The sequence below is a fragment of the Selaginella moellendorffii genome, unplaced genomic scaffold (assembly GCF_000143415.4).
Source record: "Selaginella moellendorffii unplaced genomic scaffold, v1.0 SELMOscaffold_23, whole genome shotgun sequence".
Taxonomy (NCBI): domain Eukaryota; kingdom Viridiplantae; phylum Streptophyta; class Lycopodiopsida; order Selaginellales; family Selaginellaceae; genus Selaginella; species Selaginella moellendorffii.
In genome coordinates, this window is record NW_003314284.1 from 1,875,888 (window position 1) to 1,891,398 (window position 15,511).

Sequence of the window (15,511 nt, forward strand, 5' to 3'; positions counted from 1 at the left end):
AACGAAAATAAAAGAATAAAAGGGAAGAAAACGCAAAGATTAAAAAAACTTTTGCTCGTCCCCGGATTCGAACACCCGCCCTAAATAAACTTTTGGTCGCCCGGAATCGAACCCCCACCCTTTGAAGACGTTCGCCTTAGAACTAAAACGATGGTCTTCTCGCGATGGCGTCGAGGTCGCGCTGCGTTGGAAAATCCTTGTAGGGGTAGTAGACCTCTTGCGGATCATCGTAGAGCACCACGAAACTCATGAGCTTGTAGTTGATCTCGACGTGGAAGCACTTGCGGGGCTTGATCGCTACGCGCTGCGCAGTGCCTCGCTTCTTAACGTTGCCGCCACCGCGACCCCGGCCTCTACCTCGGCCCCCGCCTCTCATCCCACCTCGGATCCCCCCGGCACCTCGGCCTCTACCTCGGCCCTGCGTGTCACCCGCGGCTCCGCCTTGCCTGGGCTGCCCGAGCACCCAGCTGAGAGCGCTGTCCGCCGCGCTCTTCTCGGCCTCGTCCTGTGTCTCGCACGGCGAGCTCGCGAAGCGCTTGCCCCGGATCACCACCGTCCCCACGAACTTGTTCTTGTAGCCGGCCGAGACGCTGTAGCGAGGAGCCTGGTAGCCGGCTTTCAAGTACATTGCTCCCAGCAGCGTCTTGGGATCTAGCTCGCGAACTTTGCTGTACAAGTAGAGTGCTACATCGTCTTGTATGCTCTGTCAATCCACAAACAAGGTAAGCCACTGGTTCCAGAAAATTTGAGAAGTACCACACCATATCTTTCTCGATCAGATCCAGAATCACGTCCCTCTCATCTCTTCCTCCTCCCGTTCCAGCCTAGAAACGAGGCGGGCATAAGTTGACGTGAGAAGTGAGAAAAGAAAGACCTTACTCCTTCATCGTCGCCACCGGGAGGCTCGTCGGCATAGCCTCGGTATTGCGTCCTCGCCCAGCCACCCCGACCCCAATTCTCACGCCTAGACGAAGAATGCCACCCATTCTCCGACGCAAATCCACAGATCCCACGCTCCTGCTGCTGCCTGATTAGCGGCGCACTGCCGATATCATCGCTCCATCCATAGCGCTCCTCCAATCCACAACAGCTGCCGGGCGAATTCGTGCTCGCATTTCCACTCGCATTCCACCAATCTAGCCCGGCGCGAGCTCCAAGAACACACCGGCGTCCGCGAAATCGAGAGAGCCTCAGCATTGCATTGCCTACGCTACCTGGCCTCACCTAGGCGATCTCCATCCTCGCCACAAACCCTAATATCTCCCAGGACGCAAAAACCCCAGGTGAGAGAACCCTAGGCCATTCGATCAAGAACAGTATCAATGACAGCCGTTGGATCAAGAACAGTTTAAACAATCCCCACTCTCTCTCTCTCTCACGGCCCATACCAGAACCTCGACAGTTTCCTCAACAGTCGATCGTCCTTCTTGCCGATCAATGCGTCCAATTTGGCCTCGCAGCGATTCACCGCGCTGGCGATGCTCCTCTCGTCCTCGCGCAGCGCATCGGCGATGATGCTCTTGAGGCTGGCAAGCTCCTCCGATCGCTTGCGCGCGTACCACTGCTCCATCTCCTCGCGGCACATAAGCCCAGCAATCTCCGTGGCGCCGCCCTTGGGCAGCTTTAGCAGATTGTTGAGCCCCTCCACCTCGATCCGCAAGCTTTCCTTGAGCTCCAGCAGCCGGAGCAATCGCTTGGAGGCCGCCTCCGGGTCGAATTCCTTGTTGCTCTTGTTGTGCAGGCTCTTTTTCGCGAGCTTTCCGGGCTTTCGCAAAACCTTGGCCGACGCTGGTGGAGGAGGACAAAAAGCTAAGAGTTTCACCCGCGGGCGAAGCAAATTACCGGCCTCCAGGAGCGCGCTCGAGTGGAAGCTCCGCGCGCAATGCCTGTGAAAAGCCGCCATAGCCATGAAGAACAACAAGAAAGACGGAAGTTAGGTTAAAGTGAGCCTATTTTATGAATTAGGCTCAAAACAAATGCCCAAGAATGGCATTGTTTAAACTAGACACTAAATACCCATCATAGGCATCTGCTGCATAGCAAGTTAATCAATCAAATACCATGACTAATAAGGAAATCTCAATCGTTATCTGCCAATGCCATTGTCAGCCGTTAAAGTGTGAGACGATTTAGGGTAAATAGGTGCAACAGAATGTCCAAAGAAGTCATGTTTTGCAACAAACAATACTTGGAAGTAAATGCCCAACGCCGGCATTTGCTACAAAGTCACCAAATCAATCAAATGCCACGACTGGGACGGGGTATCTGTCAATGCAGTCGCTCCAGGCGCCGGGTCCGCGCGGCTCCACGTCCCGGAGCGCGACCCACACCGCGCTGTTACACTTGAATCCCGATCCAAACGCGATCTGCCACACGCGGTGGCCGCGCCGTACCCGCCCCTTGGCCTCGGCGTACCCGAGCTCGTACCACAGCGAGCTGCTGGACGTGTTCCCGAACCGATGCAGCGTTATGCGCGACGGCTCCAGGTGCCTGGCCGAGAGCCCGAGGTTGTGCTGGATCGCGTCCAGCACCGCGCGGCCGCCGGCGTGGATGCAAAAGTGCTCCACCGCCAGCTTGAAGTCGGGGATGTATGGCTTGATCTTGCGATTGCCCAAGAGCTTGCGCGCGACGAGGGTGGCGAAGAAGCACAGCTGCTCGGACACGGGCAGGATGAGCGGACCCAGCGTCGTGATGTTGGTCTTGAGCGCGTCGCCGGCCTGGGCCATGAGATCCTTGGAGAGGTTGACGCCGATCGTCCCGGAGGAATCCTCGTCCTGGAACACGCACTGGTAGCTCTCGTCGCTGGCGCCCTTGTGCGTTCTCACCGCGTGGACGAGCTCGTACTTGGGCTTGATCCTCCGCGAGGAGGTGGCGAGGAGGAGCGCGGCGCCGCCCATCCGGAAGATGCAATTGGGTAGGAGCTTGGCGCGATCGTTGCCGTGGTACCAGTTGAGCGTGCAGCTCTCGGTGCTCACCACCATGGCCAGCGTCTCCGGGTGGACCTGGAGGAGATCCCGCGCCAGCGCCACCGCGATCACGCCCGCGCTGCAACCCATCCCACCCAGGTTGTAGCTCTGGATGTTGCCGCGCATCCCAAACCGGCGCACGATCGCGGCGGACAGCGATGGCGTCGGCACGAAGAGGCTGCAATTCACGATCAGGATGCCCACCTCCTTGGCCTTGATCTGCGTCTTGTCCAGCAGCTCCTCCACCGCGGAGAACATCACCATCTCCGTCTCCTCGCGCGCCAGCGCCATGCTCCCGCGCGGCTCCGCCATGAACACCACCGGCGGGAGGTACGTCTCGTCCCCCAGCCCGGATCGATCCACGATCTTGCGCTGGAAGTCGATGCTCTCCTGGGTGAATCGCCCCGTGCTGCGCGACGCCTGGATGAATCGATCCCTGGAGCACTTAAGCTCGTCGGGGGGCTTGTAGCAGGCGAAGTCGATGAGATAGACGGGCGTGGGGCGGGAGAAGGCGTAGAGCGTGGCGGCGAACACCATCGCCGCGGTGCACGCCAGGAGATTGGCGAGGTGGTAGTGGAGCGCCTCGCACAGCCGGTGGAGATCGTGGCGGCCCAGGCCCAGCGACGCGATGGCCACGAACAGGACTGGCAGCGCTACGAACCACACGAAATGCCGGCTCGCGTCCCAGTAGCCGAGCTTCACGTACTTGAGCTTCACCGACGTGAGCCACGAGATCTTCTTCTTCTCGCGCTCCTCCTTGATCTGGAGATTGAGATCGTGCTGATCCATTGCCGTGCCTATCTCGATTCGCGGATCGCTCCTAAACCAGGGGAGCAACCATCATCGCCGCAATCAAACAGCCCTAAATCTCTGCAAACACGTTGAGCACGGCAATGGAATTTGTTCTTGACAAGAACATGAATGCCGGCCTCCACCAAACATTTTCTCCCATGAATGCGGATCAGACAAGCTCGGTCCTTCATTGGTCCTTCATTAGCCCTAAATTCTAAAGAATATACTTGTTGTATTGCCACGGAAAGAATATGCTACACGCCGTACAACGGCATCCCCATTTTTACGAAGAAGTACACTAGAGCTCCCGTGAACATGTAGCTATCCACACGGTCGAGAATTCCACCTGTGTAGGCATAGCGATCAGCAAAAAAAAAATAGGTCACTAGCCTATAAGATTCTTACCATGGCCTGGAATGAGCCTTCCGGAATCTTTCACGCCAGCGTCGCGTTTGATCATCGACTCTGTGAGATCACCAAAAAGAGATGCCATGAAGACGAGCACCGCCAACACTACTGCGCTGCAGACGCACACCAAAAGAAGAAGAAGAAGTTTAGAGAACTTTTAAACGCGAAGCTTACTTGAGAATCGATGATGGCCATTGTAGCAACTTCGAGAGCAAGATGGTGATTGCAATCGCCGAAGTCAAGCCAACAGCGGCTCCCTCGAACGTCTTCTTGGGACTCACGTCACTCAGCGGAGTTCTTCCGAGAAGCTGTTCACGGAAGAATCAAGAATAAAAGCGATTCTAACGAAACTTCCAACCTTGCCACCGAGAAAGGCTCCCGTATCAGCAGCAATAACACCACAGAAGGACACGAAAGTTGCAATGAGACCAACTGTCCAGTGCGCTCGGCCACCGAGTAGAACCGGCCAGCAAACCGCGAGCTCTGCACTAACACCGGATAGCTAAGACGAGAAAACGCAAAGAAGAAAGAAAACGTGAACTTACTTGTTTGAAGAGCAGGGACTGCCAAAGCTCGTAGCTTCACCCAGAAGGTCGGCAAGTAACCACAGTAGAAAATTCCAAAGAATCCACTGCTGAGCTGAGAGAAGCGTGGACTCCCCCGTTGGAGTAGTAGTGTGGTTGCCAGAAAGAACGCTGCGGTGGTCACGGACACTCCCATGCGTCCCCCAAAGTATCTATGAGATGCACACGGTTCCACCTGTGAATTACATATATAAAACTGATGCTTACGATCGCTCAGCTTATAGACAATCTAAATCCGTAAGAAGGATTCAAAGAACACGAAAGAAGCTTGAAAGTAAGAAAACTTACAGTGTCATCAGAGGCATTGCTGCGCAGAAGGCCGAGCACATATGGATCACGAACATTGGTGGCGGCGCTGTTCCTTGGCTTATGCCTTTGCTTCTCACGAGCTCGAAGTATTCCCTTGTCCCGAGCAGTATAGCGCATGACACCGCAGAAGCGAAGAGCCAGCCACCCGCGACAACCGGCGCGATCACTCCGAAGCCTATGGACAAGCCGAAGACGATCCGGTCTTTGAGCTGCTTGCGCTTCTCTCGTCTCTGTTCCTCGAGGTTCTAGAAACAAAGCACGTTTACTGATCAATCAAAGTATGAACTAGAGAATGAAAATGTTCCTGATACTTCGAATGCGGTAAGAAAGAGGCGAGAAAAAATCACGCAACAATCAGTGGCGATGAATCCACTATGCCAACTTATCGAGAATTCTCACACTATCAACATCTCATAGTCCTTGATTCTCTGATGCATAAAAAACGAGAGAAAAATAAAAGGAATTCTCACCTCGGAGGGAACTTCACCCTCGCGAGCGTCCGTCTTGAAAGCTCTGAACGCCACAGCCACGGCCAAATTCCTCCTGGAGTGCCGAGAAGATGGACAAGACCACAAGTGGCCATACCGCGGATTGGAGGAGCTCAAAGGGAAGGAATGCAAGGGAGCAAGAGCAAGAGCAAGAGGAGGAGGCGCCAATGGGGCGGAATAGTGCAGCCATGGCGCCGTAGCGATCAAACAGCTACTCATTCTCAAGAATCCTGCCACGAGCCCAACACCATCTCCTTACTTTTAGGGTTCATAGGTCTCGCGTAAGATTATAAAAGAAAGAGCTCGTGTTCTATACAGGATCACCTATAAGTTTGATAGGATTTCTACAAGGAATCGTCCAGCGGGAAGCGTTTCCGGATGGGCCGCGACGGTGGAAGCAATCCTCGCCGAGCCTGGCGCTTGAGATAGTGCCGTCGCGCAGCGATCATCTCCTTGTGGGTTGGCCCCTGCGCAAGTAGCAAAGAATCGATCATCCAAGGACGAAGAAGAAGAAGAAAGAAATTGGAGGAATTTACCTTTGGAAGATCCATGATCTCCTCTGGGACGTGAGGCGTTCCTCCCTCCTGTCCTTCCTGCGTAGAACAAACCATCCAATCCAATCCAATCCAGCAAGGGAGTGAAAACTCCATAGCTATACCTCCTGGGTGTCAATGGGGCCGCCGGGGAAGAGCTCGTATCGCTTGGCGAATCCCCGGCGCGCCACTCTGGAGAATGTGGGCACGAACCTGGGCGCGTTGGGATCGGTGGTGAGGTCGGACAGGTCGGAGAGGCCGCTGATATCATTGAAATCGGGCTCCGGAGATGGAGTCGGATTGGAATTGGAATACGTGCACCTCACCGCCACCGCGCTCGACGATGATCTCGATCGATCCGCTCGAATGCCAATGCCTGGGCGCGCTGGGATCTGGGTGAGAATCCCCGCTAGACAGGGGAGGAGGCTCACCATAGCCAAAAACCCTGGGAAAATATCTGTGCTCTAAATTTTAGGGTTCTAAAAAATTAAAGGTAGCAACTAGAATTTACAAAGTAAAAACGAACTCTTCCGGCAAAAAATTCACAAGAAAAGAAAACGTATACGACCTCTCTACGGTTCCATTGTCACGCGACTCTAGCTTCTGTGCGATTTTTTGCCGATCTTCTTCTTTTTCTCTCCATTCACGCTGGACGCGGTGAGCTTGTTCTTGTTGCCCACGACGAGCCTCTCCACTGACGATCTCCTGAGCTCGCGAGCGGCTCGAAAGTTCTCGGATTCCTGTGCCTTGAATCTCCGGATGTAATCGTCGTTGGCCGGAGGCATCGAGCAGGGAGAAGTTTGCGAGTTCGACGTTTCCGTGCGCTTGAGAAACTCGAGCTGCTCGGCCTCGGCGATGCAAGTCACGGCACTCTTGCACAGGAGCTGCGCTCCCTCTGGAACTCTCGGCTTAAATCTCTGCAGCTTCGCGTACTCTCGCAAGAGATGGAGCATGTACTCGTACACCCGATCCATGCTCAAGTCCTTCCTCAGAAACTCCTGTGCGTGGCTCCCAATCGCCTCGGCCTGTATATCAAATCGATCAAACTCTAGAAACTCTCAACCGGATTTTTCGAAGTGGAGAGACTGACCTCCTTGGGATGACTGTTTCCCCACTTGACTGCGTGATCGATCGACGAGCACATGTCCTGACGATCAATCGGCCAGTAGTGGTGGAGTGGAAGCAGCCCTCGCATGAAAAAGTCGTGGTAATCGGGCTGGACGATCAGGGTGGTGGATCCGCAAGCCATGATGTACTTGAAGCTCACGGACCACGCGTGACCCTCTGCGTAGAGCTTGTACCTGGGACCACAGAGAAAAGAACCCCACTCAGTACTTCCACTAGAAGAAATCACTTCTTCCATAACTCTCGACAAAGCAAACTTCAAAGGAAGAGCTTCTTCCATAGCCATAACTGTGGAGAAAGCTCTCTAGAAAACTTCGAAAGCAAGAGCTTCCTCCATAGCCATAGCTTCGGAGAACGCCCGAAAATCTATGCAGTACCTGTGACGGCATTGATCCGAGAGCTTGGAGTTCTTGAATCCCTGCTGCGACTCGGCGATCCAATTCTACCAGGGTGAATGAATGAAGAACATTTGAGACCAAGCGCAATTGATGCAAACCTGGACGTATATGTCAGCGCCAAAGTCTCGCTTGTCGGTTTTGTTGCAGGCCAGCAGATCTGTCCTAACCTGCGCGCCAACGTGTGGATTCCCCTTCCAATGCGCGCGCGGCCGCCGATTCTCCCAGCGCGTCTCCTCCGAGCCATGGAAGATGGACGAAGCTTCCTCCCCCCACGCCCCAATGCGCACCTCCGCCCTAGAAAACCAAGCGAGAGATAAAGCTCGAGAGCTCGACAGATCGATGGAAGAAATCTTCGAGAGAGAAACTTACCACCCCCAAAAGGACCAATCTGGGAATGCGATGTCGACGGTGTCGCGCGAGCCACAGTAGGCGAGGAGTGGCGGCGGCGCGCGGGATTTGTAGCGGCTGCGGCGGAAGTGTGGGCGATCCATGCAGTTAAACATGAACTCCACGTCGGGGACGGCGCCGGCGGGGAATCGCTCGAGCAGCAGCAGCAGACCCCAGAGCGTGAACATCGCGCGGCTCTGGACGCATTGGTAGTAGAGCTCGGCGTAGAGCTGGCCGCCGATGATCGCCACGCGGAAGGCGGCGAACTCGCGGGCCTCCTCCAGCGCCGCCCTGGAGATCCCGCCGCTCGCCCTCCACGGCGCCAGGTCGTGGTGGATCCACTGGAAGAAGTCCGGGCACGACTGCTGCGACGAGGAGTTTGCCGCGGCGGGATTGGCGATCGCGGTCCATGGCGGCGCCGCGCACGAGAGGTAGGAGCATTCGAAGATCTTGTGCGCTCGGCTCCAGGAGATTTGGTTCTTCCGGGCGAGGGGGAAATGGTGCCATGGCGTCGGGAGGAGATTGTCGCCCGCGAGAGTCCTGGTGTAGAAGATCACGGACTACGACGAGAGAGAGCACCATGAATCATTTCAGCAAAAGGAAGAGAGAAGAGAAAATTCCACCACTTACGCTGTAGCTTGAAATGAGATACAAGGTGGGAACGAGGCAGAGCAGCAGAGAGAGTGGAATCACGGCACTGATCAAGTGCCTACCTGTGAATTTCTTTGCTCCTCTTGATTTCATGGTTACTCTCTGGTAGGGCATTTGGAATTCCCTGTCCAAAAAAGGTCTTGGATTTAAAGTTCAAGTTAAGATTAAAGTTAAAGTAAACTTAAACAGAAAACGTAACCATAAACTTTAGTATTTACGAAAATTCTACCATAAAAAATAAAACAGAAAATCTACTGATATTTAAATTAGACATGTGAGGGCCAAGTGGATATACTATGCATTATAATTATAATATTCTATTATAATTTATCCAAATCTCCTAAAATATATAATTTATCATTCTTATATAAATTACATAAAAATTAATATTTTAGACGTAAAAAATAACCATAAAATTTAATATTTAAAAAAATCCTACCATAAAAAATAAAACAGAAAATCTAATGATATTTAAATTAGACATACTATGCATTATAATTATAATATTCTATTATAATTTACATAAATCTCTTAAAATATATAATTTATTATTCTTTTATAAATTACATAAAAAAATTTAATATTTTATGTTACATTTTAGACTAGTATTTGTTTCTATAGTTATTAGTTTTTTCTGACTTAGTGCAAATGAGGAAAATTACATTAAATATTGTGCATAAAGGTGACATTTTTGATGAAAGTTCTAAGACAATTATTTGTATAAATTTAAAAATAATTTATAATTTAAATAAAAATATTTTCATTATTTATAATTATTCAAGGATTATAATATTCTCTTATATTCAATAGCACATATTCTTTCAATCGAATATAAATGCACTTGAATAGTTCATTTTAGTCATTAGAAAATCATTAAAATTATTTTTCAATTCTATTGATTATATGATTTCATAAAAAATAGTAACTTTTAAGTAACACTTTCAGTTATTTAATTTATGGAAATACTATAGATTTAGTTATGCATTTTTTATATTCACAATAGTATTGTAAATCATTTTTTAGAATGACATTCAAATCCTTCAAAAAATTTAAATTTAATGCCTATTTTATTGATGCATTTTACATTTTTTACATATAGCTAGATTAAGGTTTTTAACATTTTTAATATTTCATTTTTTTATTTCCTTCTATATTATAATCATTTTCATTCAATTAATAGTGAATTCTTGATATTTATCATATACAAAAAGATTATGAAACATGAAATATTACAAAAAAATTAATTTTATTCCTATAACAAAATAATTCAAATATTGTTGTAATTTTTTTATATAAAACATATTTAAAATAATGATGGGGACAATATGTGCATGTTACTTACTTACTAACTAAAAGTTATAATTTGGGGTTAACTTATTGGAGTTATAAATTTTGTTATTTATTGTAATTTCTTTTAACTTGTCATAGTTGTTATTAATATAATAGAATCATAAAATAAATGAAATAATATTTCATTTATAAAAAATTATAAATCTATAATCTATAATTTTAATAAAATATTATGCCCACTATTAGAATTTATATTTTGATCTTTTAAAATTTAGTTAACAAAGGAGTTAAAGATTGATTAGTGATATGTATAAACTTAAAATTATAAAATTTAAAACTTATAAAATCTTGAAATCTTATATTTTATTTTGAACAATTCAATGAAATTTCTTTCTCATTTATTAATAATAACACTAAAAATATGATAAATAAAATTTTGTGTAAAAGCCTTTGAATTAGTATTTATTTTGTCTTTGAATATTTTTATTGATATTTTTTATATAACTGAAAGTTTTTAAATCAAGTATAAACTAATGTGACATTTTAGTTATACCTATATATAATTCTAACTAATGATAATATTATTACGATTGTTTTTATATAGAAAAAACTATCACTCTACAGTTTATGCCAGTTTTTTCAAGTTCACGCAGTACAGGATGAATGCTCTAATTTTTAACATAGATAACTAATATTTACATATTCTCTATTTTTATAAACTTAATTTAATAACTCATAAGTAAGTTTTGTAAAATAATGATTTTACTGTGAACATGATAATTAATGAAAATAACTTTTAATTTATTACAAATAATAATTTAGTTTGTGTTCACTTTGGCTACCTTATATTTTATTTTAATTTTAATTAAAATTGATTATGTTTCTTATTCAGCACATTACCTTCTTATTTTTAAAATTAAGGTTTTAAATATTTTATACTGTTGACTCTACTCAATTTTGGAATTGCTAATTTGTAAACATATTTTGACAATGTAATGATGTTGGATTTGCATTGTCATCACATGATTATCCATAAAGAATTTCCATTTATTTATTATTTCCAGTTTTTTCAATTGAAACTAATTATTTATAGTTTAAAATTTGATGAGTTAAAGTCTATATTTTAACTGAATTTTAAGAAATTTCAAAAAAAAACATCAAAGTACCATAATGCCTAGAGCTCCAAGCTTGGATGGAGCTGGGATTGGAGCATTGATGGAGTGTGGGGCATAAAACATGGCCAAGCGTAGGGAAGATGCGAAGAAAGTAGAGCTATGTCCCAATTGGTGATCGAGATGATATTAAAGCTAGGAGAGGTGAAGCAGTCACCAACTTCTTATTAAAAAAAAAAAACGAGCAGATTAATGGACAACAATGCCCAGAGGGAAAGGATCAAATTAGGAGTGTGATACACCCAAAACCAATGCTAAACACGAAGCCCCTTACGCCCTATGGCAAATGGGCAGTTCATGGAGCACCAAGCTAAATCATGGCATTTTTCCCTTCTGCCAGAGAAGCATAGAATCCAAGGGTTTTGGGGAAGGCAAAAGAAGCTTGCAAACACTGAAGTGGGTTCATATCTCAAGGTTGAATTTTATCAAACACCTGGAACAAGTTGGAGCAAGGAGCAAGGCCTGGAGTAAGGAGCAAGGAGCTTGAATGGAGCTAGGATCATGAAAGCTTGCATGGATGGAGGCGTGGAGTGTAGAAGATGAAAAGTGACCTGAAGATGATGACCATCCTTCATCTAACATTATTTCTATTGAATTACATGTTACCCTAAAATATTTAGGAAAGAGTTTGCAATGCTGAATTTCCAAGAAGAAATTGTGAGCGAGCTGGTCCAGGAGAACGCCCTAGCTGTCGTCGCCGCGGGCCTCGGTCTCCCATCCATCCTCGCCGCTCTCGTTCGCTTGCATTCCTCCTCCAGTGGCGTCCTCTTCCTCCTGTCGGTGCCGGATGACCTACGCAGAGGTCTGCGCGACGAGCTCCAGGTGAGAAAATCCTCCCTTGCTCTTCTCGAGCCCCGGCAATAATCTCGCCGCAGGCGCAAGACATTGGAGCGGAGCAGCCTGTGGAGATCAACACGCAGTTCACGGCGGCGGAGAGGGCGGAGATGTATTCCAAGGGCGGCGCCTTCCTGGTCACGTCTAGGATCCTTGTGGTGGACATGCTCAACGAGAGAGTCCCCTTCCACAAGGTAGCGGGGATTATTGTGAATAATTCGCACAGAATGACCGAGACGTGTGCAGAGGCTTTCATCGTCAGGCTCTACCGATCCAAGAACAAGGCAGGCTACGTGAGAGGCATCTCGGACCAAGCTCGAGGCCTCACTTCCGGATTCATGAAGATGGAGAGGGTGATGAAGAGTTTGCTGGTTAAGAAGCTCAATCTCTGGCCTCGATTCCACCTCTCCATCGCCACCGCGCTGGAGGAGAGCCCTCCCGACGTGGTGGACATTCGAGTTCCTCTCACCCCCAGCATGCTCGCTATACAAAACGCCATCCTCGAAGTGATGGACGCCTGCTTGAAGGAGCTGAGGAAGACCAACAAGGTGGACGTGGAGGATCTCACCGTCGAGAATGGCCTCTTCAAGTCGTTCGACGAGATCGTTCGCATGCAGCTGGATCCCATTTGGCATACCATTGGAAGAAAGACGAAGCGGCTCGTTGCCGACCTGAAGACGCTGAGGAAGCTTGCGGAGTATCTCATACGCTACGATGCGGTCACCTTTCTCAAGTACTTGGACACGGTGCGAGCCTCGGAGGGTGTCAAGTCGGTCTGGGTTTTTGCGGGGCCTGCTCACCGGATCTTTGAGCTGGCGAAACGGAGAGTTTATCAGATTGTGAGGACGGATGGAGAACAGGTGGAATCTGTAGTCAAGCAAGCAAGCCGAGCTGTGAGCAAAGGAAAAGCTCAGAGCAAGAACAAGGGGAGAAGAGAACAAGAGGAAGAGGAGGCAGACGCCAAAGTTTCTGGAAAGGGAGTGGAATTGGAAGTTGTTGCAGAAGAAATGCCCAAGTGGAAAGTCTATAAGGTCAGTTTTTACATTTTACGGGTAATGTCTCGTAACACCTCGCTTGCATGCAGGAAATTTTAGAGGAAATACAGCAAGAGATACAGAGCCGCCCTGCAGACTTGCCAGAAGATTCCTGGAAAAGTGAAGCTCGTGTTCTGGTGGCTTGCAAGGATGAGCGCACTGCCTGGCAGCTTCAACGTTTTATTTTGAAAGGACCGGAAGAGGTATAGAGCCAGCAGTGCTTTAAAGCCACTGACTTTTAGCTCGCTTGCAGCTTATGCGAGAGGAGTGGAATAATTATTTACTGGCTAAGGCGGAACTTCACGGTATGACCCTGCGAGACAAAAAGAAAAGCCGCTCAAAACCTCAAGCTCAACCTCAGAGTGCTCATGGCCTCGTCGAACAGACTGCTCTTCTTGCTGCATGCGCTGAAGTCGTAGCGCTTAATAAAATGGAGGAGTCCAGCGAGGCTGGTACTTCGGGCAAACGTTGCAAAGGAAAGGGGAAAAGAAAGAAAAGGCCCGACAACACAGAGCAGCAAGTTTCGGAAGAGCCTGTGATTCCTTTGCAAAACACTGGAGCAACAGACATGTCTTTGGAAGACGTCGGTGCATCATCGCTTGTTCCCCCAGTTCAGTATTATGCTTTGGAAAGTGACCAGTACCGGATACTGGACACTACAGGGCCTTCTTACGTGATTGTCTACGATCCAGACATGAAGTTTGTCAGGGAAATGGAGGTTTTCAAGGCCAAACATCCACAGAGACGTCTGAAAGTATATTTTCTGTTCTACGAGGAGTCCACTGAAGGAAAGAAGTTTGAGGCAAGCATCCAACGTGAAACAACGGCCTTTGAAACGTTAATCAGGCAGAAGGCATCGATGATCATTCCTGTTGATCAGGTGAGTATTCAGATTATTGGCTATGCCTTCGTTTACTCATGGGTGGGTGTTCTTCAGACATTGGATGTGCCAAGTCCTCAAGCACCTAATTCAGTCTCTTCCAGGAAAGCCGGAGGAAGGAAAAATATGGAAAAGCATATGCAGGTCCCTTATATTTTTAATTTTTACCACTTATCTCATAAAAGCTGTTACATCAGATTGTGGTCGACATGCGTGAATTTTCTAGCAGTCTTCCTTGTGTGCTGCATCAACAAGGCATGCGGATTTTGCCAGTGACACTAGAAGTTGGGGACTACGTTCTGTCGCCAGAAATTTGCGTAGAACGCAAAAGTATTGCGGACTTGTACGCGAGCTTTTCCTCTGGCAGACTGTATCATCAAGCCGAGACGATGACACGTTATTACAGACTCCCCGTCCTTCTCATAGAGTTCTCACAAGACAAAAGCTTCTCCTTACAGGTGACAAACTCCCTTGATTCTTTCTGAAAAATTTTACCGGTATTTTTTTTCGTTTCCAGTCTGCAAACGAAGTTGGAGATGATATTGTGCCTGCAAATATCGTGTCCAAGATGTCTTTGCTGGTTTTGCACTTTCCTCGTCTTCGGATAGTATGGTCCCGCAGTTTACATGCGACGGCGGAGCTGTTTGCGACCTTGAAATCAAACCAAGATGAACCCGACGCTGAACGGGCGATGCGTGTTGGCGTTCCAACGGAAGATGGGCTTATCGAAGGCGATGTCCGGTAAGAACTTGTATTCTCGTTATCTAAATCTCTGGCTCATGTGCATGTCGTCTTAGAGCCGAGAATTACAACACGACCGCAGTGGAGATGCTACGTCGTCTGCCTGGAGTCACAGATGCCAATTACAGAACAATCATGGACGGCTGTAAGAGCCTGGCGGAGCTCAGCATTATGCCTTTTGAGCAGCTGGCTGAGCTGATGGGTGGCCAAAGGCCTGCTCGTATGCTCCGGGATTTTCTCGACGCAAAGTTCCCAACGCTGTAAAGCAAGGGAAGGAGAAATGCTTGCCAAGTTGGTCCTTTTATTCCTACTTTCTCTCCTTCCCAGTTTCATCAGGTAAGTTGCTATAAGTACAAAGGCTTTGGGCTAACTTCCGGTTCTCTTGCAGGGACTCCTTACAAGCTACAAACCTCCGGCCGCCTCGATCCTAGAGAACCGATCTCCCCCCATAATTCACAAAGGTTAGGCGCTTGAGAAAGCTTTTAGCTCCACGGCTCTCTTACTGTCGCTCTCTCGCGCAGGGAAGATTACGAAGAATCTCCCGCTAGAAAAGGCAGTACGGTACGTCGATCTCGCGCTAAGTTGACTCCAAACGCTCGGAAAACAAGGCTTTGTTTTGTTCGTAGAGGGCTCAGCAGCTTTTCTTCCACAGGCACTGTCAATGCGGCCAAGATTCCTACGGATCCCGTCCGTACGTACGCTCCCCATGCATGATGGGTATGACCATATGGCGCACGCATGGATGGGATGTATGGTGATGATGACGCGTGTCCCTTTAACTTAAATGAAGTTAAAAAGTTAGGTGGGGGGATGGAATATTCTCCGCCCTCTTTACACTTGGGCTTTGTTTTTCCGGACAGTATCTTGACCAAAACAAGGATGTTCTTTCGATGTTATGACTTTAGCTGGAAAGGTATGG

The 15,511-nt window shown here is 47.9% G+C and overlaps 6 protein-coding genes across 9 annotated transcripts; 1 reads left to right on the forward strand and 5 right to left on the reverse strand.

Moving 5' to 3' along the window:
- Positions 1–18: 18 nt before the first annotated feature.
- Positions 19–1,258, reverse strand: LOC112347720 (H/ACA ribonucleoprotein complex subunit 1-like). Its single transcript, XM_024679063.1, has 3 exons — positions 880–1,258; positions 762–824; positions 19–703 (listed from the first exon to the last, which is right to left on the reverse strand). The coding sequence occupies exons 1-3, from the start codon at positions 1,195–1,197 to the stop codon at positions 143–145; spliced, it is 942 nt and encodes a 313-aa protein (XP_024534831.1). The 5' UTR covers positions 1,198–1,258; the 3' UTR covers positions 19–142.
- Positions 1,259–1,317: 59 nt separating this feature from the next.
- On the reverse strand, positions 1,318–2,113 carry LOC112347722. The gene is made up of 2 exons (XM_024679066.1): positions 1,843–2,113; positions 1,318–1,788 (listed from the first exon to the last, which is right to left on the reverse strand). The coding sequence occupies exons 1-2, from the start codon at positions 1,907–1,909 to the stop codon at positions 1,376–1,378; spliced, it is 480 nt and encodes a 159-aa protein (XP_024534834.1). The 5' UTR covers positions 1,910–2,113; the 3' UTR covers positions 1,318–1,375.
- Positions 2,114–2,155: 42 nt separating this feature from the next.
- LOC9657097 (3-ketoacyl-CoA synthase 4) lies at positions 2,156–3,854 on the reverse strand. Its single transcript, XM_002974132.2, has one exon. The coding sequence runs from the start codon at positions 3,753–3,755 to the stop codon at positions 2,235–2,237; it is 1,521 nt and encodes a 506-aa protein (XP_002974178.1). The 5' UTR covers positions 3,756–3,854; the 3' UTR covers positions 2,156–2,234.
- Positions 3,855–3,970: 116 nt separating this feature from the next.
- LOC9657098 (phosphatidate cytidylyltransferase 4, chloroplastic) lies at positions 3,971–6,680 on the reverse strand. Its single transcript, XM_002974133.2, has 9 exons — positions 6,206–6,680; positions 6,084–6,140; positions 5,530–6,014; positions 5,039–5,304; positions 4,712–4,902; positions 4,525–4,649; positions 4,341–4,474; positions 4,164–4,279; positions 3,971–4,104 (listed from the first exon to the last, which is right to left on the reverse strand). The coding sequence occupies exons 3-9, from the start codon at positions 5,764–5,766 to the stop codon at positions 4,013–4,015; spliced, it is 1,161 nt and encodes a 386-aa protein (XP_002974179.1). The 5' UTR covers positions 5,767–6,014; positions 6,084–6,140; positions 6,206–6,680; the 3' UTR covers positions 3,971–4,012.
- A 1,229-nt stretch (positions 6,681–7,909) lies between these two features.
- Positions 7,910–8,760, reverse strand: LOC112347721 (O-glucosyltransferase rumi homolog). Its single transcript, XM_024679064.1, has 2 exons — positions 8,621–8,760; positions 7,910–8,550 (listed from the first exon to the last, which is right to left on the reverse strand). The coding sequence occupies exons 1-2, from the start codon at positions 8,753–8,755 to the stop codon at positions 7,969–7,971; spliced, it is 717 nt and encodes a 238-aa protein (XP_024534832.1). The 5' UTR covers positions 8,756–8,760; the 3' UTR covers positions 7,910–7,968.
- A 2,969-nt stretch (positions 8,761–11,729) lies between these two features.
- On the forward strand, positions 11,730–15,426 carry LOC9657100 (DNA repair endonuclease UVH1). Of its 4 annotated transcripts, none has more exons than XM_024678968.1 (10): positions 11,730–11,925; positions 11,979–12,968; positions 13,022–13,174; positions 13,225–13,851; positions 13,909–13,995; positions 14,049–14,309; positions 14,369–14,592; positions 14,649–14,928; positions 14,981–15,053; positions 15,114–15,426. In XM_024678968.1, the coding sequence occupies exons 1-8, from the start codon at positions 11,737–11,739 to the stop codon at positions 14,854–14,856; spliced, it is 2,739 nt and encodes a 912-aa protein (XP_024534736.1). In that variant the 5' UTR covers positions 11,730–11,736; the 3' UTR covers positions 14,857–14,928; positions 14,981–15,053; positions 15,114–15,426. The 4 variants fall into 4 exon arrangements, with proteins under 4 accessions (XP_024534736.1, XP_024534735.1, XP_024534737.1 ...); XM_024678969.1 differs by having other exon boundaries at positions 11,788–11,925; positions 11,979–12,131; positions 12,200–12,968; positions 14,981–15,426; XM_024678967.1 differs by having other exon boundaries at positions 14,981–15,426.
- The last annotated feature ends 85 nt before the right edge of the window (positions 15,427–15,511 follow it).

Bases quoted from the DNA above. Each gene is read 5' to 3' on its own strand.
- LOC112347720 (XM_024679063.1), bottom strand. From the start codon at position 1,197: ATGCTGAGGCTCTCTCGATTTCGCGGACGCCGGTGTGTTCTTGGAGCT. The intron at 825-879 runs GTAAGGTCTTTC...CCTCGTTTCTAG, and splicing joins CCGGTGGCGACGATGAAGGA to GCTGGAACGGGAGGAGGAAG. The intron at 704-761 runs GTGTGGTACTTC...GTGGATTGACAG, and splicing joins ATCTGATCGAGAAAGATATG to AGCATACAAGACGATGTAGC.
- LOC112347722 (XM_024679066.1), bottom strand. From the start codon at position 1,909: ATGGCTATGGCGGCTTTTCACAGGCATTGCGCGCGGAGCTTCCACTCG. The intron at 1,789-1,842 runs GTAATTTGCTTC...CTCCTCCACCAG, and splicing joins GAGCGCGCTCCTGGAGGCCG to CGTCGGCCAAGGTTTTGCGA.
- LOC9657097 (XM_002974132.2), bottom strand. From the start codon at position 3,755: ATGGATCAGCACGATCTCAATCTCCAGATCAAGGAGGAGCGCGAGAAG.
- LOC9657098 (XM_002974133.2), bottom strand. From the start codon at position 5,766: ATGAGTAGCTGTTTGATCGCTACGGCGCCATGGCTGCACTATTCCGCC. The intron at 4,475-4,524 runs GTTGGAAGTTTC...TTCCGTGAACAG, and splicing joins GAGCCTTTCTCGGTGGCAAG to CTTCTCGGAAGAACTCCGCT. The intron at 4,280-4,340 runs GTAAGCTTCGCG...GTGCGTCTGCAG, and splicing joins TGGCCATCATCGATTCTCAA to CGCAGTAGTGTTGGCGGTGC.
- LOC112347721 (XM_024679064.1), bottom strand. From the start codon at position 8,755: ATGCCCTACCAGAGAGTAACCATGAAATCAAGAGGAGCAAAGAAATTC. The intron at 8,551-8,620 runs GTAAGTGGTGGA...CTCTCGTCGTAG, and splicing joins ATCTCATTTCAAGCTACAGC to TCCGTGATCTTCTACACCAG.
- LOC9657100 (XM_024678967.1), top strand. From the start codon at position 11,737: ATGCTGAATTTCCAAGAAGAAATTGTGAGCGAGCTGGTCCAGGAGAAC. The intron at 13,175-13,224 runs GTATAGAGCCAG...GCTCGCTTGCAG, and splicing joins TTTTGAAAGGACCGGAAGAG to CTTATGCGAGAGGAGTGGAA. The intron at 13,852-13,908 runs GTGAGTATTCAG...GGTGTTCTTCAG, and splicing joins TGATCATTCCTGTTGATCAG to ACATTGGATGTGCCAAGTCC.